This window comes from Cavia porcellus, unplaced genomic scaffold (assembly GCF_034190915.1).
Source record: "Cavia porcellus strain 051 isolate PalLab524CR breed Dunkin Hartley unplaced genomic scaffold, mCavPor4.1 scaffold_40, whole genome shotgun sequence".
Classification (NCBI taxonomy): domain Eukaryota; kingdom Metazoa; phylum Chordata; class Mammalia; order Rodentia; family Caviidae; genus Cavia; species Cavia porcellus.
The window spans coordinates 4,479,004-4,500,000 of NW_026947523.1; the positions used below are offsets into that span (position 1 = coordinate 4,479,004).

At 58.8% G+C, this 20,997-nt stretch overlaps 1 protein-coding gene and 1 long non-coding RNA gene across 3 annotated transcripts in view; one reads left to right on the forward strand and one right to left on the reverse strand.

Annotated features, from left to right (window-relative positions):
- Positions 1 to 12,760: 12,760 nt before the first annotated feature.
- Positions 12,761 to 20,997, reverse strand: part of Parvg (parvin gamma) — an 18,890-nt gene continuing 10,653 nt past the window's right edge. The window contains exons 9-13 of one of the 2 annotated variants that reach the window (XM_063243930.1): positions 20,774 to 20,832; positions 20,540 to 20,608; positions 18,187 to 18,288; positions 13,294 to 13,366; positions 12,761 to 12,982 (exon numbers count right to left, since the gene is read on the reverse strand). In XM_063243930.1, coding sequence (XP_063100000.1) covers positions 12,873 to 12,982; positions 13,294 to 13,366; positions 18,187 to 18,288; positions 20,540 to 20,608; positions 20,774 to 20,832 — 413 coding nt within the window. In that variant the 3' untranslated portion in view covers positions 12,761 to 12,872. Of the gene's footprint in view, positions 12,983 to 13,293; positions 13,367 to 15,033; positions 15,172 to 18,186; positions 18,289 to 20,539; positions 20,609 to 20,773; positions 20,833 to 20,997 lie in introns of those variants that run through there. The other variant, XM_063243931.1, reaches the window with a different exon arrangement.
- Positions 14,902 to 15,941, forward strand: LOC134474888 (uncharacterized). The gene is made up of 3 exons (XR_010045802.1): positions 14,902 to 15,039; positions 15,545 to 15,650; positions 15,729 to 15,941. It is a non-coding gene; the product is annotated as an uncharacterized LOC134474888 (long non-coding RNA).

Consider the following 20,997-nt stretch of genomic DNA (forward strand, 5'->3'; position numbering starts at 1 on the left):
CACTCTCTTGGTACAAGGTACTGAAAGCTGGTTCTTTGTGGGTCCATCCAGGAGACCCTGGGGACCACAGCGGCACCCAGAGAAGGGGCTGAGCCAGACGCAGGCCTGCCTGCTCCATCAGCTGTGGCCTTGAAATCCCCAGGCATTAGGTCAGTGTCTCTGGGCATTGGCTCCTCCCTGCACCGGGGTGGAATCGGCTCTTCTGGCCTCATCTGGGTCCCGGCCCTGCCCTGAGACCTGCACACCTGCTTCTCCCCGCCCCCCAACAGCCCTGAAGAGACCCAAATCAGGAAATCCCATCTCCCTGAGTCTCTGCCCGGGCTCCGTGGGCTGCATGGTGTCCCCTAAAGATGGTCCACGGCCCGGGCACAGGAGGCACGAATGGGACCTCGTCCGGATGTGGGGCCTTTGAGGCCCATCCTAAGTCTAATGACCAGGATCCTGTGTGAGGCAGGAGAGGGGTCCTGGGGCAGCTTCTGCTGGGTCAGTGGCATGGGGGTGCTGTGGCTCCCCCAGGCCCACAGCGATCCTGGCCTCAGGGCACTGCTGGGTAGCCCAAGCTCAGCCGATGCGGCAAATGGCATCCTCTGGCCCAGCCTGTACCCACTGCACTTCTGTTGGGGACATGTGACTCATGGCTTCAGCCACAGTGGGGCATCCCCAGGCTTGTGGTCCTCAGTACATGGACACCGATGTCCCCAGGACCAGGGCTGGAAGAAGAGGTGTCCTGGTTTGGGGGTGAGTGCATAATGGAGCCCAGGCTGAGAAAAAGCCCATAGGGCCCAGGCCTGCTCCCCACACTGGTGACCGAGACCATCTCGGGGTGTCCTCCAGGTGGCCTGTGTCATCCTGGGGGCTCCTGAAATCCCCTAGTCCAGCAGCCCAGGAGGACAGTGAGGAAGCAAGGAAGTGTTTCTGCCTACGGCAGCACACCTGCGGCAGGGAGGAGACTCTCGCCCAGGCCCTGCCCCACGCAGAAGGCAGAGTCCCCGCGAAGTCACCGCGCTCCTTCCCCGGCTGCCGCTCACAGCTACAGAGGCTGGTATCCCTGGAGCAAAAAAGCAAACATTTCCTGGCAGCTGGGAACAGAAACCCAGGAAAGGACACACTTACAAATCAGGCTGCTTTTCATGCACCACAAGGAAGGTGTTAAGTGACTGACAATGGAAAGGAAATGCGTATCTGGAGAGGGGGGTGTCACAGCAGGACTGGACAGAGCCATCCTTGGGGTGCAACCTGGCCCCCCACAGTCACCGGGAGACCACAGGTCGGGGACAGGGTGGTGGCTGCTGAGTGGGCTCAACAGAGGCCAGGGGCTTATGGCAAACCCTGGGGAACCCACACTGTCTTTTTGATGCTTTGTGTGGTATCATATTGTCACAGACTCGGACTTTTGCGAAATTTCATCTTACCCATCATGAGGGCGAATCATTGCCCTGTCTCCATTTGGTGTAGAGCTGTCTCAACTCTATGTAATGTAGACGCCCTCCGCCTACCCGGGTGCTTATTTTATTTTTAGGACAGTGAAATTAATGCTTAGGGAAAGAGACGAGAAGGAGAGAGAGACAGAGACGGAGGCAGAGATAGAGACAAACAGACAGAGACACAGAGAGACAGGGACAGAGACAGCAAGAGGAAATTCAAGGCACACAGATGCAGGAGAGACCTGGGGGAGGCCATGCAACAGGAAAAGGCGGAGACAGAGCCACACAGCCACGAGCTCGGGCTGGCCCAGGTTGCCCGGAACCAGCAGACCCAGGAGGAGCAGGTGGAACGGACGCCCCCCACACCCACCGCGTGGCTCCCGCCAGCCTCCAGGGCTTCGCCAGGATCCTCTCTGTTTGTGGTCAGGAGTAAGGAGACCCAGAGGAAACGGATCCGATTCAAATGTCTGAATGCTCAGGAGGGCCAGGGCCCAGGCCAGCACCGAGACCCTGGGACCCGTTCCCACCACCACAAAGAGATGGACAAACCAACAGAATGGTCCCAGAGGCCCAGGACCTTGAGCAGAAAGTGAGGAGGAACTGTCAACCCAGCACAGGGCCAGGCGCCCTGAGCCATCGTACAGGAAACCCCACAGGTCACACCTGCTCTCGCGTCTGGCCCTGTCGCTGAATCCCAGCCCTGGGCCACCGAGGCGCTCGGGGCTCCAGCTCTGTCCCGCCCAGCCGCGGCTCTGCAGCCGGGAGTCCCCAGGAAGGCAGCTGAGGGCACCGGGGAGGGGCTGTCGGGGACCACACTGCATGAGCATTTGAAACGCTGTTTGCACACCCAGAGCTGGTGCACAGATCCAAGGCCCTCCGCCCTCACAGCCAGTCACCCAACAACCCACGCCCCGTGGAGGGCAGTTCCGCCTGAGGCTGGCATTTCCCACGCCTGACTTTACCCTTATCTGTGGAGACAGCTTGAAAAACGCATTCCTAAGGGTGTGTGGAGGATTTTACACGTGGGTAGGAGCTTCCCTGACAGGCACAAACCCATCACAGGGCAGGGAGGGAGTCCTGTCACATACATCCCAGGGCCAGGGCCCAGCGGTGTGGCCATCCCTGTCCTCAGGGCTGGGGCCCACAGGGCTGGGGTCCTTTGTCTGGGCCTGGACAATAAGCAATAGCCTGTCCTGGTCCCACCATTCCCTGACGCAACCCAGGGTGACAGGCCAGGGGCACCGGCCGCATTCCAGGGCCAAAGGCCCGAAGTGACCCCAGTGACCTGGAGACAGAAGAGGGGAGCAGAGCCGGGAACCTGGGGCTCCTAAGAAGCAAGGCAAGGCGAGGCCGTGGGCCTGGCCACCCTCCTGCCATCTGCTCCACCCTCCACCCACCTTCCCATCCTGCCCGATGCCGGTGCTGGCCAGCAAAGGCCCTGGGAGGGGTCAGGGGTCCCCTCTGGGCCGCCTTTCCTGTGCACGTCTTGTCCTAGGCCCTCCAGACCCTGCTCAGCATCATGCCATCCTGTTTGTCCTCAGAGAGGACGTCCCCGTCAAGACAGAGATGAGGCCTAGGGACGAAGCCGGGCTGTGTGTTCCTATTCCTCCGCAGCAGAGCGCCGTGGCTGGGACACGTGGCTGCAGGCTGGAGCTGCCTGGCAGTGTCTGGCCCTCCCAGGGGCACCAGGGCCCAGGACCAGGTTTGGCTGGGGCTGTCCAGGCGAGGCCAGGCAAGGACACCACCCAGCAGTGACACTCAAAGCCCTCTTCCCAGCCCAGCAGCACCAGCTCACTAGGAGCAGCTGCCAGGGCACCCTCAGCGCCTGGCCAGGAGTTGGAGCCTGAGCCTGACACCAAGGTGCATCCCCTGCATGACCAGGAGACCAGCCACATCTCCATGAAAGCAAGGCCCAGGGGTCTGGGTCTTACCTGGGTCCCGACAGACCACGTGCTGCTTGTGCCCACCTGCCCGGCGAGTGGGCATCAGCAACTGGGCCCCGCCCGCCACTTCAGCCCAGGTTTTGATGGCCACGGCACATAGGGCAGGGCCCCTGGCACAGGGCCCATGGGAGAGCTGTTCTCACCTCCCTGCTGTGCCCAGGCCGGTGCAGGCTCCCAGGAAGTGGGTGCCCCCATCTACCCACACCCCTCCGGAGGGGCCCTGCTGTCCCCTCGGGGCCCTCAGACGGAGACCAAGGCACCTGTCTCTTCTCTCCCTCAGTCTCAGGAGCCACTCTGTCCCGCAGGCCCGCCTCCAGAATGAGCCGGGCTGGCTGTTCTAGAAGATTCTATGTCCAGAACCCCTTACACTAATTCTGCACTGAGAAGAAACCACTCGAAGCCATTTGTGGGTGGGGAAGATGCTGCCTCCTGCCCAGCCAGCCAGGGCAGGGCCCAGGGCAGGGGTGGGGCCAGGTGTGGGAGACGGGGTGGGCGTGGGGCTCCTGCGGGGAGAAGAGCAGGCGGGATCTGGGATGGCGAGGAGCTGCTTCCCAGAGTGTCCTGCGAGATGCCTGAACCTTTCTGACAAAGGTTAACCCACTACACGGGCAGTTTTGCGATATAAGTCATCCATGATGCCAGACTTCACTTGATCACAGCCGAGTCAGTGGTCTTGTCTGTCTCTGTCTGCCTGCCTGTCTGTCTCTCTCTGTCTCTCTCCATCACTCTCTGTCTCTGTCTCTCTGTCTCTCTCTTTCTGTGCAGTATTATGGGTGATTGTCTACCAACAGTAAGAGATCATGGAGGAGACCTCATCTGCAGATGAGGAGGAGAAAAGGGGAGAGGAGTCCTGAACTTCCAGGAGATGTAAATACGGGGAACGGTGCAAAATTTTACCAAAAATCGTCACCCAAATAGGACCATCGTGGTGAGAGCAACGAATGTGTTTAACAACAACGCAACGTCACATTTTCATGAAATCCTCAAAAAGAGGCAGAAAGCACGGTCATTGGACAGGCTGCTCGCTGAAACTGGGTGAGCACAGGAGTGCGTGGGGCCGGGAGAAGCAGCTGGTCCGCGCTGGTGAAGGCGCCCTGCTGCCCGCCCTCCTCCCGACAGGTCTTCAAGGTAAGTGCAGGTGAATTTCTTTATACGCCATATGTTCTTTATTTATTTTGTATTCTATTACAGCATCGTAATCATTTTATATGAGTATTTTTGGGTCATGGGACAAATCACCTGAGTGTCCATTATGTTTATGGGGAAATTCACGTTGATGTAGGAGCACCGGCCAACAAGCCTGTCCCCGGAACAAGTTATTCTTGCAAAGCAAGATTTCACTGTACTTGGCTGCTTATTAACTCTCCACTGTGAGCTGCTGGAGAATGATTTCCACTCTCCACAGCACAGCAGACTTGTGTGCGGAGCAGGGAAGCCACGGAGAGGCTACCGCATGGACAGTGCATGGACAGTGCTTCCGCGCGGGTGCAGGTGTGGGCCTGCGTGTGTATCCAGGACAGGTGGTTAGAAGGCATCATACCGGTGTTATGGCTGGCACATTGTGTCACCTTGAGCAGTTTAGACCTGTAACTGAGAGACTCAGTGCGGAGCCAGGGTTCTTACTTTATAAATATCCTCAGCCTGTGCAAGACGAGGCCAAGGAAATTTTGTGAGTGCTGCACCCGCCCTGGGGGTCGGGGGTGACCTGAGTATTATATAAAGGAGGAGAAGAAGCTTGTTCTGCCCTTTTTCTCTGGCTGCTGCCTTGAAGTGTTGCCCCTGTGCCAGGCCGCCCTGCCTTGGAGCCAGCTGAATATGGACTGAAACCTCCACAAACAGTGAGCTAAATAAACCTTTCCTTCCTTTGCTTTGGGTGTTTTGTCCCAGCAACAAGAGAAAAGTAACGGAGACCCCCAGCAAAGGGGAACAAAAGGAACACCAGCCACCAAACTGAAAGTGACAGTGACAACCCCAGAGGCCCAGAGGACACCCGCGTGCAGGGTCAGCTGACCTTCCCCTGCTAGGACCACACACGACTCAGGACAGGAGGAAACCGGAGCCCACCATCGTGAGGAGCCAGACACTCGCCCTTCTCCAGGGGCCGTGGTTCACGGGGAATAAGAATGGGACACGGGGTTGCCCTGGAGGAGGAGCAAGGGGTCTTCCTGGGTCATCTGCAGTCCTGGGTGAGAAAAGGAGGAACTGCACCCCAGAAATCATAACCACAAGCCGGAGGGGCTTTGTGGGGATCCTAACCTCGGTCTACAGTGGGTTCCACACTGGCTGCCTGGACCCCAACCCTCAGGTTGAAGATTTAAGGTAACGGGGACCACCCTGGAGCCAGCCCACAGGTCCCACCGAAGCAGAGGGGGGCTTTCTCTGAAGACCCCAACTTTCACCTGTGTCCTTGATAAATCCCCAGGCATAAGTTGAAGGGAACTGGCGAAAACTCCTAATCCTGGCACTCAGGAGGCTCAGGGGTTCCCACACTCCTGTCCTCCGGAGCTGGGAGCTCTTGGCGTCAGCACCTCCTGGGGCTCCCATCTGGGGCTCCAGCTCCTCCACCTGGCTTCTGAGATGGCACCCTCGTGTGCTGCATCCCAGCGTCCCGAGCACCAGGACTACAGGCGGACCAGACTGGGCTGGGAGGAAGCTCACCGGTGAGGGCTCCGGAGCCACGTTAAACTACAAGGGAGTCTGGGAAATGTAGTCCACTGCGAGCCCAGCCAGGGAGGGAATGGGTTTGGTGAGCCAGGCCTGGGCTATCACTACAGAAGGGAGGAGAGGCTCTAGCAGACACTCACCTGACACACCCGACCTATCAGTGTTTCAGCCAGTCTCTGTGACTTCCACCCTGAGGTCTAATCTGAGTGGAGAGGATTATTCCCATTTTACAGATAAGGGGCAGTGATTTGTGCTCTATCACATACCTGCTTAGAGGCACAGTTGGGATTGGAACCCAGAACTTTGGCCACATCTTTGCTCCGCCTCTCATCGCAGGCTACAGGAGAAGGAGAGGCACAGGTCAGCGGAACCCAGGGCCAGGGAAACCGGCACTGTCAGCTCAGCCTTAACGCCGGCACCTGGGGTGCTCAGGAGGCTGGCGGGGCAGCTGTGAGCTGAGTAGCAGTCAGGATCTGTGTCCGCAGCAGGGTTAAGAGGTCACTGCCAACACGTACTTAGCCAGTGCCTGGGAGAGAGGGGGGGCCACGGCAGGAGCCACAGCAGAGCTGGGGGCAGGCACACAGGACAGACAGGCGGGGCTCACCGTTCAGTGTATCAGCCTGATGCCAACAGTGCTCAGGGCCCTGACCTGACCTATGTCACATCCCTGGACCTGGGAAGGGGGTCACTTTCAACACTGGTTTTCTGAAGGTGATGGTGATGATGATGGTGGTGGGGGTGATGGTGAGGGTCTTATGGTTTAGACTGAGACTGTCCCACGCAGGTTCACGTGCTCAGAGGTGGGGCTTAGGGAGACAGCTGGGTCACGGGACACTGCGTTCAGCACTGGCTCACGTTTCAGCTGTTCCTGAGCCCCTGGGAGGCAGGGCTCGCGGGAGGGCTGGGTCACAGGTGGAGGCCTGGGAAGGGGCGTTCTTGCCCGCGCCCCTCCCTCTCTCCCTGCTTCCCGGATGCCAGGCCCTCCCACCTTGCTATTTTGGCCTCGGAGTTTCCATGGACTGAACCCTCTGAACCTGTGACCCAAATAACCTGCTCTCCTCCTTCTAATTGCAGTCGCTGGATATTTTGTCCCAGTGCTGGTAAACTGAGCAACACAGATGGCAGTGACCGTGGTCATGATGGCAGTGTTGTGATGACAGTGATGTCACATGACATTTTATTGAATATTAGATGCTCTGCCATGGTTCAAACTGTTTTCTTTTCCAACTGTTTCATAATAATTCTATGGAGAATAGGTTCTGATTGCTTCCAGCTGACACACAAGAACACCAAGACTCAGGGAGATGACTGATTCATCCCAGTGTCACAGAACAAGGACGGGACACACCCCAGAGTACCCCACCGTGACCACTGTGCCCCAGCCTGCTCCAGCCTGGGCTGCGAGCTCCCCGGGGCCTCAGTCCGTGCCCTGAGCCCTGGGCTCACACTCGGCAGGTGCTCAGGAGGGTCTCGTGGGAATGTCTTGTGCACACTTATTTGCGGAGCTGTGAAAGCCAGGCTGGGAGGGGCTGGGCCGCTTTTTCAGGAGACAGGAGGCCGCGCCCTGTGGGAAATGCATACGGATAGATGAGGGAGCTCGGGCAGTTGCTGGTCAGGGCAAGTCCAGCCTGCCAGATCTTAGAAAAATCTGTATCCCAATTGTCTGTTTTCCAAGCAGCCGGGCCCCTCGCATTCTGCACCTCCGCTCAGCCCAGGCCCTTTAAGACTGAGGGCACTGGAGGGTCTGCACCCGACAGCGTGTGGGGCTGCATGAGGTGTGGGGTGAACAAGCCTGCAGCCCCCCGCCTCACAGGGAAAGAGGCCAGAGGAGGCCGAGATGGCGGGGGACGGGGAGAGCTAGCTTTGATCCGTTGCCAGCAGAGGGGGAAGGAATACATTTTTCTCTAGACAAGCTGTTTGCCTACCAGCTGACTTTGGTAAAAGAAAGGAAAAATCCCAGCACCATCTGTTCCCCGAGCAGGGCTGGTGTGGGCCTGGGGCTTCCTGCAGCCTGGGCGGCCAGACCCAGTTTCAGGCTCTGAGACAGCTCCCCCTGGATTATTTTGGGAAGCAGCTCAACTCCGAGGCACCCGGCCTTCTTCGCCTTCGAGGCATTTCCCGTTGTGGCTGAGAAGCTGTTAGCACACCCGGCTGGGGCTGCCCGCTCCTTCTCCAGCCCTGGCCGCCTTCCAGCTCGGCCCACTGCAATTATGCTGGCTCCCTGCTTCTGTGGGATCGGCCAGAGTCAGGTTTCTGGAGACGGAGGGGGAGGGTGATGGACAGAGAGCTGGACCCGGGCAGAGGCTGCCCCTTCCTTCTCAGGGGCCTGTCCCCCTCTCACTCGCAGACACGGGGTCCCCAGTCATACCTCCATCTCCCAAGGGCATCCTGCCCCCCACTTGCTCCTCAAGGGGTTCCCCACTGGTGTGACTGAGACATCCTCTGGGGCTGTAGTGAAGGCATCTTCCTGGCCATCGACGGACATCAGAGCAGCCCAGCTGGACCCAGAGGATGTCGGGATAGAACTGGAGTCCAGAGGATGAGGCAGGAGACAGCATCGGGGGAGCAAGAGACAGAAAGGACAGGGCGCGTGCTCAGGCGGGAGAGGAGTGGACCCGGGTCTCCGGCCTGGGGACCAGGATGCAACGGGGAGCGGGGGGAGGGACAGGGCAGAGAGCTGAGCCGTGTCGTGATGTAGAGTTCGGGATGGGCACCCCAGGGAGGGTTACAGATGTGGGTCCGGTCAGCACATGGAAGGGTAGTTCCCCGGGGCCAGGGGAACAGAGGGGGTGGGTTATGGTCTGATGGGGACACAGTGTCAGCTCTGTGGATGGAGCGTGTCTGAGCAGGTGGTGGCGGTGGGTACACAATCATCAGATGGATGTGCTTAATAGGGCTGGGCGGGAAGGCTTGTGTGATGTATGCTTCACCACATTGCATAAGAATAGAAGAAAAAAAAGAATGAGGGGTTGGAGCTGAGCGGAGACGGAGAGGGACCCTCGGGGAGCCTCCCCGCTGAGGAGGGGGACAGGGTCGCAGAGGCAGGGGACATCAGAGGGGAGGCCATGACCCTGCCACTTCCTCCGGGAAGGTAGAGGGAAGGGAGACTCGGGGGGCGGGGGAGAAGCCAGGAAATCCACCTCCCAGGGCCCAGAGAAAAGCCCGGTCAGGGGCGCCCAAGGGGTGGGACAGGCAGGAGACCCTGCAACCCGAAAGCTCCGCCCTGTAACCACTGTCGGGGAGCAGCACCTGACCTCCCTGTCCTCCAGACAGAGTATCTGGAAGCAAGGGTCCCCAGGTCCTGGACAGCAGTTGTGCAGGAAAGTGGTCCCTGAGAGGACCAGAAGAAGAAGAGGTCCCCTGTGCATGCCCGAGCTCACCAGCTGCAGTGCCCAGGGGACAGGAACCCCAAGATAGCCCAGTGTTGGAGGGTGTAATTTGGGGTGTGGGGAAATTAAGACAACTATACTGCATGGGGCAGAAGAGAGCCCTGGAGAGCTACAGGAGTCCACACCCCCGCCCAGCCCTGGGTCAGATGTGGATGTCACATGCATGGGAGGGACCGTTCCTAGCTTCCCACGCTGGGGAGAGAATCACAGGAAGGAGCTAAGCCCAGCGAGCCACGGACCTAAGCAGGGCGTCGTTTACAGTCTGCCAGGGGAAAGACTTCCGGCACACAGGACATGGGCAGGTCTTCAGGTCAGTACTGCTCATCATGGGGCCAGGAGGCCCTCAAATTTTCCCTATACCCATTCTACAGAGTGTAAGGGGCAGAGTCCACGGGCTCATACTGATTCTGAGTAACCTGACTGCATCCCAGACAGAGCCCAAACACAGAAAAGAAACACAAAGAAATCCACGACACGGCTGTGGATTCAAGCCAAGGAGACAGCACCAGAGAGAAGCTCAGCAGACCTGGAAACACAGCAGGAGAAATCACTAAAGGGGAAGAGAGCGGGGCAAAAGACTGAGCGTGAAATGAAGACTGGACGGCTGTGACTCAGGGGCGGAGCTCCTGCCTGTCCTGCGTGAGGCTCTGGGCTCAGACCCCAGGACTGCAGTCTGCACAGGCAATGCCAATCCACGTGAAAGGACCCACTGGAGACCAAGAGGCAGAGGAAAGGGAGACCAAAAATAAACATTACGATGGACAAAGAGTTTCCAGATTTAAAAACCATGAACCTCCAGAATCAAAAGGTTCACAGCCAGAGAGACAGGACATAGAGCTGAGGACCTCAGAGAAGAGAGGAGGGGACCTCATGCTGAAAGCCCGCCGCCCGGCGACGGGAGCAGGGCCGTGAAGGTGTTGGGACCAAAAGCTGCCAGTCCGAATTCTCCCCGCAGAGAAGTTATCTCTCAAAACGGGGTCTGTCCGTGTAGGTTCGGAAGCGCCTTAACGGCAGACGGCACCCGCACACCGCCGCAGAGGGCGCTTTGGCCTGAATGTGACCATCGAAGGTCGCACATCGGGACCTGCGTCCCCAGTAGCAGCAGAGTCTGCGGGTGAGGTCCACTGCGGGTTCCCAGGCCGTGAGGGCTCCACGTGGGAAAGGGTGGACGCTGACCATGAGCAGTTTCTGGCTGCAAGTTCAGTGCCTTTTTCTCCACGCTCACGTGATTGTTGGTCCCTCCACCTGCTGCCACGGCCACGGAGTAGAAAAGCCTTTGCCTCAGGTCGAGCCCTTCTCGCTGGGCTGCCCATCTCCCAGGCCAGTAAGAAACAAATCTCCACGGATGACCTCCACAGAGGGCCGGGTGTGCGGGCGGTGCCAGGCTCTGGGTGCAATCCGCAGAACCAGAACAGGAGGGGAACCGGACAGAGGTCTCCAGCAGGAGGCAGAGGGTCCCAGGCAGAAGGGGGCACAGAGAGGGCGAAAGGGCAGACACGTGGCCAGTGCAAGGCGCTCTCCTGGGTGCTCACAGGTCTCTTCTAAAGACGCTGTCTGTCCTGTGTTTTCTTTTCTGATATTGGAAAGCAAACTGAGGACCCTGTGCTCGCCAGGCAGGCGCTTGTGCCATTGAGCCATAACTTTTTTTTTTTTTTTTTGGAGCAAAAATAATACATCACGAAATGTGTGAAATCCCCACACATGGCCCTGTGTTGGGTCATAGAAAGGGCTGGTTTAGTGACACAGCACCAAGTGGATGACCCCAGCAGCTAAAGGGCAAGGGCCAATGGGGGTCATGCTTAGGGAAACAGACCCCAAAGACGCCGTCCTGTTTGAAGCAGTTTATGGAAAATCCTAGAAGGGGCAAAGCCGTGTTGACCAGAAGCAGACTGGCGGGAGGGGCTGGATCTAAAGGACGCTGGGGAGCAGCTGGGGGAGGGGTGCACCCAGGCTCAGCCCTGCTGGGGTTGGGCCCCTGCCATGTAGATCTGTCAACCCTGTCAAAGCGTACATTTCGATTGGGAAATTTTACTGTTTCTAAATTATTCCTCAAGCGAGCTACGAAAGGTTTTTGTTTTTGCTGTTTTTAGAATTTGCTATTAAATAGAACATGGTGAAGGCTTGGGTAGCCGAGCAGAGCCGTCTGCAGGAGGTGAGGCCCGTGTTGTGGGATGGGGACCCTGGGAGTGGGGCGTGGACGTTGGCTTCATCATGAAGCCTGGTGAGAAAAAGATGGGTGGTCCTGGCCTGTGCACAGCCCCAGGACGCCCCAAGGGGAGGAGAGGAAGGCCAGGGGCATCCTAAGGGAGGAGATGGAAGGACAGTTGTATAGGAGAAGGGCCCTGCCCAGGGGCCCAGGGAAAGGGGTGTGGGTGCAGATGGGGTGCATCCAATGGGGGGAGGCTTCTGCAGAGCCCACCTAAGCACCTCGGTTTGCTTTGTGAACCAGGAGGGAGCAGGGCAGTGGCCGGGATCCTGATGGTGCCACCTTCCCAGACAGGGCGTCCTCCCAAGCCTGACAATGGTGGCCGGGCCTCTCATCCCCTCTCCAAAGGCCGCCCCAAACCCAAGCTGTCACACTGGGACAGCCCTGACCTGGGGAGAGGGGAGAGACAGAGGCTTGGAATCCTGGAGGGCAGGAGGCGGGCGGCTGGGAGGAGCAGCAGCCAGGGCTGGATGCCCTGCACCCCTGCACCCTCCACCCCGCACCCCTCCATGCCCGCCTGATGCGCCTCCTCCAGCTGGTTCCCATCAGACAGCCGCAGCGGCAGCCCTGGAAGCCACTCCTGGAACGATTGCACTCAATTCTCATACAAGTTTCTTTTTCTTTGCAGAAGATGCCAGACCTCACTTAAGAGAGCAATGCTCGCTCGCCCAGGGACAGGCTGGAGAGGACCTGAACCCACTAATCAACCACAGAGATTTCTCCGGCAAGACTTCTGGGCAAATCTCACAGTGGCAGCCGGGTGGGCGCGGGGCTGGCCTGGGCCACAGCTGCTTCAGCTAGGAACCTGGCTTGCTTCTCCGTGCAGCGTCGGGGCTTGTTTTTGGAGCCTCCAGGGACTCCTGCCTCTGGGTGGGGATCCCAGGACCTTTGCCCTGAGAGGTGGGCAGCGGGCAGCTTCGGGCAGAAGCTGGGTCTGGGGCCGTCGTCCTGATGCCCGAGTCCAGGAGCCCCAAGACAGGTCACCATCACTGACTCACTGTCCGGGCCCCCAGGGTGCCCATGGAGCTCCATGGGACAGGACAGAGGCTGCTGAGGTCTGTCACAGTTGGGGACTGAGCCCATCAGGTCCCTGCCCAAGGCACCCAGAGCCCCCCAAGAAATAATTGAGCAAACTAAACTGAACAAGCTCAGGTTGGCTCCAGAGGGCTCCACACCCAGAGTAGAGACACTGCTGCGGAAGAGGCAGGGCAGGGGTGGGAGGAACAGCTTCAGGGGACAGAAGCGGCTAATTCGTGGGTGCCTGGGGCCTCCCGTCCTTGTCCACCTTCAGCTTGTGCTTGCAGAAGAGACTGTAGAGCACCCGCAGCGTGCTCTTGGCGTCCTTGTTCACGATGTCTGTGGGCCAGAGGGGCAGAGTCAGTCCGGCGGGTAGCAGGGTGCCCGCCCCCACTCCGCACCCCTGCCCCCCGTTCTGGTTTGCTGGGAGGCTGACTGTGGGTCCCCCAGGCCTGAGTCCTGCCCAGCGCCCACCACATGACCCGGCCTCTGCCTTGCTCCAGTCCAGGCCTCCCCCACACCTCATGTGTCCTCTCAACACGGAGATGCCTCAAGGTCAGTTTTCCCAGGGACCCTGGAGGCTGCTGACTCCCAGCTTCCCTCGGGGCCGGAGGACGCACTCATCCCCGTGCCCTGCACAGGGCTCTCACCTTCGGGGCTGACAGGGTGGCTGAGCAGGCCTTCATCCTTCAGCAGGGTCAGGGCCAGGGTGACGTTGTGCAGCTGCAATGAGCAGGCCCATCAGAGGACAGCAGATGTGGGGCCCCAGCCCCGGCTCAGGGCCTGGGTGTGGGGCCCGTCCTGCCCCCAACAACATCTGTCCACAGCTGCCCAAACTACAGGTGAATCACTCAGCACCACCGTCCAGCCCCGGGGACAAAAGCCAGGCCTCGTCCACATGCAGCTTGACTCTGAGCCAGGGTCGCTCTGGACACACACATCTGGAGGCCACCTCTACTGGGAAAAGCCGTCACCCAGGAAGCAGCGGAGGTCAGGGAAGCCTCCTGGTGGACGTGACTCCAGGCTGTGCATCTGTCAGGTGAGCAGTTTCGGCCAGGGGACAGAGCACGGGCTCATGGGTCATAGGGACCCATGGGGACATGGTTTTCTTGAGCACCCAAGGCTCAGGGTGGCCTTGGGCCCAGGGTTATCTCGTTTGTGTGACCTCCAGGCAGGCTGGAGACCTCAGGAGCTGCCCCTCTCTGGTGCCTGTCCCTCTGGCCACCCTTCCGCCTGGCTGGAGCCCCTGCCTGGCCCCTGCAGAGTGGAGAGTACTGGGCAGGCGCAAGGCTGCGGCTCTGACCTCAGCTCGGCCGTGGGCTCCCAATCACACCGCCTGCCCGCCAGCTCCCACTGCTCACCTCACCTGGTCCCCGACATCCTGGTTGCTATAGGACACCAGCGGGAGCCCTGGGAGCCCTGGGCAGGACCACCCTGCGCAGAGTCCCTGCCCTGTCCATGCTCCAGGCTCCTCTGGGCCTCAGACGCCAGCAGAGCAGACCCTGCACCCCCAGGGCAGCAGTCTGGCATGGTAGAGGCTGGGGGTGAAGAGGGGTGAGTCCTTGATTTTCTGGGAGACCTCAAACAGGACCTCCTGCAGGGGTCTCTGTCACCCATGGATCCAACACAGGCCCGGGTGTCCCTGCCCACTCCTACCCACCCCCCAGCTTCACTGGCGGCCAGTCCCATGGCAACTCAGGCTGGCCATGCAGCAGGTGACCCAGGCCAAGTGAGGCTCATGCAAGGCCCCAGCCCTGCCCTCCTCCTGAATGGCCAGCAGGAGGAGTGTCAGACATGGGTGTGGGGCTGGCGCACTGACCTGGTCCCCCTGTCCAGGTCAGACAAGTCACCTGTCCTGACCAGCCTCGGTTTCCCCTCCACAGGGGTGGGCGTGGGCGGATCTCCTACCCAGAGGAGGCTGCAGGGTGGGAGGGGATGGCAGGCACAGAGCGGAAGCCACAGGCACAGCTGGCGTCGCCACCGCCTGCTGGGTCCTTGGGCCCGGGCTGAGGAGACCGAGCCTGGGCCTGGACACGGAAGAGCATGTTTGCAGGTGGATGGCTTCCCTCGGGGCTGGAGAACGGAAGATGAAAGTCACCTTGCACACCCCAGGGACGTCCAGACAGAGGTGCGGCCTCAGCACCCATTTTGATGGCCACGGCACGGGGTCCCCAAGGCCTCCCTGAGGTCTGGGATTGCTGCTGTTATTCCCATCCGTGTCAAGAACGAGATATGTAGGGCACACAGAAAAACAAACTCAGGAGGAGGAGCCGGACCCTGGGCCTCTGGTCTCCGAGCCCTGCCCTGTGTCCTCTGGGAGCCGTCACTGTGAAAAGCTTGATTGAGGATGTGGGGGGAAAGGCGGCTGGTGACCACTGGCCGTGGAAACCGCTGAGGTAAATTCATCAGTCCCCGCCGCAGGACTTCTCAGAGCCTTGAACGTGTTGGGAGGCATCACGAACCTTCCTTCATGAGGTTGTGTGGTTCCCCAAGTTACTTGATCCCAGCAATGCTTCTGTTAGAGAGCCCTGCATGGACAAGTGTTTTGGAAATATGATTTAAAATGATTGTGGAGGCCGGGGATATAGCTCAGTGGCTTAAGCGCCTGCCTAGCAAATGAAAGGTGGTGAGTTCGATTCCCAGTACCCCCCCAAAATGAAAAGTCAAATAAAATAGGAATGATTTGTAGAGCACCTGCTAAGCGGGGGCGCTGGAAACAGACCATATTTCAGGACTTGAGGCTTTGGGAGTTGCTGATAGCAACACTAAAAGATGAGGACATTTACTTCGGGCCACACTGTCCCTAATGACGCTCGCTCTGAGCCAAAGTCCGCTCTGGCAGGAAGCGGCCAGGATGTAGTCCGCTCTCTCACGGCCTCCCGGTGCATCTTTTCCTCCCAGGCACAGTTTGAGACGGTGTGAGGGAATCTCCCGCTGCTCCGCAGGGCCGATGGGAGGCCAGCACCCGGTGGACGCTTCCTGTCCTGCTGGGGACGGATGATTGCAGGTGGGAGGAGGCTCGAGGTTCCTGGCTCCTGGGCTTTGATTTCTGCAGAGCAAATGATGGCTTTCCTTCCGTCCCCAGCTTCTGTTTGCTAAATGAATGGCAATCTCGCTAAAACATCATGTGCAAGGAAGGTCTGCTGATGAAAAATGCAGTTTTGAGAGGCCACTGTGCCCAGCCAGCAAGCCCGCGGGTGCTCCTCTTCCCGAAGGGGTCATTGCCACCATCTTCAGCTCCGACCTCCGATGTGGGCATTTTTAGCATCTGCTCTGGAGTTGAGAGTTTCCCCATAGACACTGGAAACCTGTCCTCAGGCTCAGGGCTTTGGTGCACCATATTTCCCTCGCCTCCCTGGGGCTTCCTGGGCTCCCAAGGAAGGACTCGGGGAAAATGTCAAGCTTTGGAGGCAGACAAGGCTGGGTGCCAGGCCCATCTCTGTGCTGATCAGTTGTGTGCTCTTGGCCGGGTGAGTGCAGCTCTCAGGACGCCCCGCGGAAGCCGGACGGGAACAGTCCCCAGTGCATAGGCCCAGCACGAGGGTGCTTAGCAAGCCACCCGCAAGACCTGAGAGAGGGTGCGAGCTGCTCAGGACTGTCCCCCACCAAGGCCATACCCCTCTTTGGCCAACAGAATGGGCAGGAAGGGCCAATGCACCTGTTCGGCCAGCCCTGGGCCCTCTACTTGGTCCCAGATCTCTGCCTTAGCCACAAGGAACAATGCCCAGGGAGCCGCAGACCCCAGGAAGCCCGCATCACAGGAGCAAAGCACCCAGCTCAGGGGTCTGGTCCCCAGGAGGTCTCGCCCTACTGAGCACGCCCAGCCCAGCTGCAGTTCTGTGACCACAGTGACTGTGGTTTCTACCACCAGCGGGCCTGGTGGCTTCTTAAACAGCACTGGACGGTGGATACTGCATCTTGAATGCTGGGGTGGGTGCTTTTCCTACTAAACCTGGGCCACGAAGGCTCCTGGCTCAGCCTCTGCCTGGCCCAGGGTCTCCGCTTTCTGAATGCCCCAGGAAACCTGGCCTGCAGCTGGGCCCCAGGAAGGCAAGAGGCCTACCCCGGGCCCTGGGCCACACTGTATCCATGGAGGGGACAGAGTTCCTCCCCAGCGAGGCCCCTAAGGCTGGCCTGGGATGGCATTGCCCCTGCCAGGTGTCCCTGGATAAAAAGCCAGAAAGACACAGGGGTCTCCTGTCAGGGGCTGGCCCTGGCTTGGCCTTTGGCTACAATTGAGGGCTTAGCAAAGACTCCCAATGGCTACAGCTGGCCAGATGCAGGACAGGCGGCAGGAACCCAGACTCTTCTCCAAACTCTTGTCTCACCACGTGTGGACTGAGGGTGGGCATGGCAGGGACTGGTGTCCATTGCTGAGACAGGAAGCCAAGGGTGCAGGCAGAGAGCCTGCCATGTAGGAGACAGAGTCAGGCTGTCGGGGCCGAGCAGGGAGCGCCTTCCCTCTGCCGGGCCGCAGGGCAGCAGGGTGTGCGGCATGGCGGGAACCCTTGGAGTCCCCAGCCTCGGGATGCAGGTCTGCCTCACGGGGCGGGGTCCCCAGTGGGGGAAGAGCCAGTGTGAAGGCCCAGAGGTGGGAGAGAAGCTCGAGGAGCTGTTGCTATACTACAGGGCAGAGGGGCAGGGGTGGCAGCCAGCTGGACACAGGGCTTCCTCTGGAAGACCGTCAGATCACGGTCCCCAGGGCTCACCCCATCACCTCCCCACACCTCCTGATCCACTGTGGCTTATTCTTCCCCATCTTCCTGGGGTGATCACAGACCTTCCTGCCTGGACTTCCTCAGTGTCTCCCAGAGCCCCCAGGAGCCCCATCCTGCCCCCCAACCCGTCCTGCAGCCCATGGATCCCCCACGCCTTGCTGTTCCGTCCCCTCAAGTGCCCTTCCTCTTCTGCCCCAACTCTGCAAACTAAACCCTTCTGATACAGCGCCTTCTCTGACTCCTTTGGGTCAGACCGGCCACTTCCTCCTCTGCCCATGCACCATGGAGCCGCACACTCTGTGAGGCCCTGGAAGACCCTAATGCGTGGGAGGACAGTGAGTGTAGTCAGAGAGGCCTCAAATGCTTGGGCTGTGCTGATTGACTGTGTTACACAGCATGGGGCCTGACACTGAGCTGCTTCCCCAGAGTGAGGGGTGCAGGGTGTGGGTGGACTGGGTGAGTGGATGGATGGACAGATGGGAAGTGGGTGTTGGAGGTGAGTAGTTGAATGGGCAGACAGGTGGATGGATGGATGGATGGATGGATGGATGGATGGATGGATGGATGAATGGATGGTTGGGTGGATGGATGGATGGATGGATGGATGGATGGATGGATGGATGGATGCATGGATGCATGGATGGATGGGCAGAAGGTTAGATGGACAGGCAGGCAGGTAGATGGATGGATGGATGGGCAGGTGGGTGGGTGGAGGAGTGGGTGCGCAGATATATAAACAAATAAAGTCCCCCTTTCCCCCTCACTGCCAGCTGTCCGTCTGTCCACCCGGAGCTAGACAGCCCGGAAAACCTTTGGGAAGCTTACCATTTCTGCAGGAGATCTGGGGGTGAGGTGGAATTCCTTCAGGTGCAGGAAGAAGCCTTCCAGCTGTCCAATCAGCAAGAGTAAGATGACTCCATCTGCAAACTGCAAAGGCCGGAAGCAGAGCTCAGCAGCGGGGAAGAGGAAGTCAGAGGCCCGTGCTCTGCCTCTCCCAGGCCGTGTGGCCCTGAAGAGGCCGTGCGGCGTCTCTGAACCTCGGGCTCCTTTTGGGGAAATGTGGGTGACAGTCCCAGTTCTTACACTGCAGACAGCAGTGATGGGCTGTCTGGCACATAGCACATGCTCAATAAAAAGAGTTACTTTCCAACTTGCCGCAGAATAACCTCATGTCAGTTTTCAGTGACGCATTGTTATGAGCCGCAGCACCACTGAAGGAAACAGAGGTAAGGGGACAGTTATTGCATCAGGAAAGGGCAGGAAGCCAAGCACACTGGCCCCTTTGGCGGCTGCCACATTAATATTTCTGTCTGTTCTGCGTGTTCAGAGATAAAGCTGTCATTTCTGCCACCAGCATATTCTATGCTAATATAATCCTATTGAATCTCTTCAAAGACACAAGATGCTAGATTGGATGCTGGAGGAGAAGCCACCGCTCCGGGTCCTTAACGGAGTTTCCCTGCCTTAAGTCGTCCTGATGTTATCAGCTCCCGGCACGCAGCACGGGTGTTTTCATATCCCTTCCTGTCCGGTGGTCTCGAAACGCCAGGCCAGGCTTGCCGGTGCCCTCCAGCACCAGCAGTGCCCAAGGAGAAGCAGGGATCACCAGGGACAGCAGCTTCATACCTGTCCTGTTTAGAGACCACGTGAAGTGCCTTCGCCCGCAAGCCAGTGGCACTCCGGGTCATGTGACCTCCACCCCACACGCACCAACTCACAGATGAGGCGGGATCCAAAGGTCGGGTGGGGAATATTTACCCTTTTTAAAATGTTACAGTTAAAGGCGCATGACCAGCACACACACACACACACACACACACACACACACACACACACACACTTTGACTTCCTCCAGCCACTTTCTGAGGCCGGTCTGGAAGAGCTCTTTGGTGAGTGTCTTCAGCTGCACCCTCATGGCTGCCTCCGTGTTCTGAATCCGTTCAAAAGATGGACCTTCCCTGGCTGTTTAGCTTTGGGGACGAGCCAGAAGTTGCATGGCGCCAGTCACCCGGGAATGAGGAGGGTGAGAACACACCACGGCGTTCCTAAGAGCTGCCTCCACAGGCTGGCACTCAGCACCAGCACTCACTGTGGGGTTTTGTTTTGTTTTGTTTTTTGTTTTTGTCTTTTTGAGACAGGGTCTCTATGCAACTCAGGCTGCCTTGAGCTCACTTTGTAGCCCAGGCTGGTCTCGAACTCACAGTGATCCTCCTGCCTCAGTTGGTATTACAGCCATGCACCACCACGCCTGGCTCACTGTGCTTTTTAATCACACTTCGTAGAGACTTTCAGGAGAGAGGACTTCCACAGCCGCTTCAAAAAGTGGCAAGAATGACAGGATGAATGGGTGGGGGACAGGGGAGGATTTTGAGGGGGCTGACAATGTGTCATTTATTGTAATAAATATTCCAGAATTTAAATATTCTCCATGTATTTCAATCCCGTCTCAATATCCCCGTCCCTTAAGATGGGTTGGTGTCCTACTCATTTTATACGAAGAGGAGACCGAAGTTCAGAGAAGTGCAATAATTTGCCTAAGGTCACACAGCAAATGTGGAGGTATCCCCAGAGCCCGAGGATCACAGGTGACTGGCACAGCTTGGACACCCCTGTCCGTCTGACACCAAAGATTTCCACCAGGCGTACGACATCACCACCAGGCACAGCCCTCAAGCGGTGGCTGGCAAAGTGGTTATGAGCACAAACTTCAGCACCAGCTGCCTGGGTTCAAATCCGGGGCTTCCCTTCATCACTGTGCGGCCGTGGATAAGTTAACCATCCGCTCTGTGCCTTAATGTCCCCCCGTGTAAAGTGGGGGACATCGGTTCCCTCTTGGGGGTGGTGTGGGGATTCGCTGAACTCAGTCACAGGCACAGGACCCGGGTTCTGACAGTGAGTGCTGCCCGTGATGGTACCCTGGGACACTTTGGGTCCAGTGCCCTCGTCCTCCTGTGCTTGCCACCATTGCAAACCTTGGGGGTGAGGAGTCACAGCTGCAGAGAGCCTTACAGAGTGGCCCAGGGCACAGTGCCGTGGTGCCCAGCAACACACCCCGAGGCTCCTAGAGGCGACACCCCCTGTCTCTGGCCACACAGTGAGACCCCGACTCCTACATAACCCTCCTCCCTTCCCACGCTGTGGCCCCTGGCTGTCTGGGGACCCACATCTGCACCCCTACCTGGGTGTCCAGGTCCTGTACCGACAGCCCCAGGCGCTCCAGCTTCTGGTTGACAAAGCTCATGATGGCCTGGCAGGGAACAGCAGCACCCCAGTTGAGCTCGGTTTGCCACCTTCCTACCCTCCCGTCCACCCAGGCACCTGGACATAGTGGCCCAGAGGGAGGTGGAGAGGGCCCCTGGGCCTGTAGGGCAGGGCAGGCCGGGCCGAGCACCGGGGCTGGGGTCCCCCCTACCTCTTTCACGGTGCCCACTTTTTCCGGAGCCAGCTTGAATAATTCATCGAAGACATCCCCTGCGGACCCAGAGCCCACAAACACCCTGTTACCGCGATATTGTCTCCACAGCAAATGGGAAGATTTTCCCACAGAAGTTTCTCAGCATCACCAGTCCAGAGGGAGAGGTCGGGGGAGCCTGGGTACGACCCCTGCTCCCCTGGCTGTGTCCTCCGCCCTTTCTT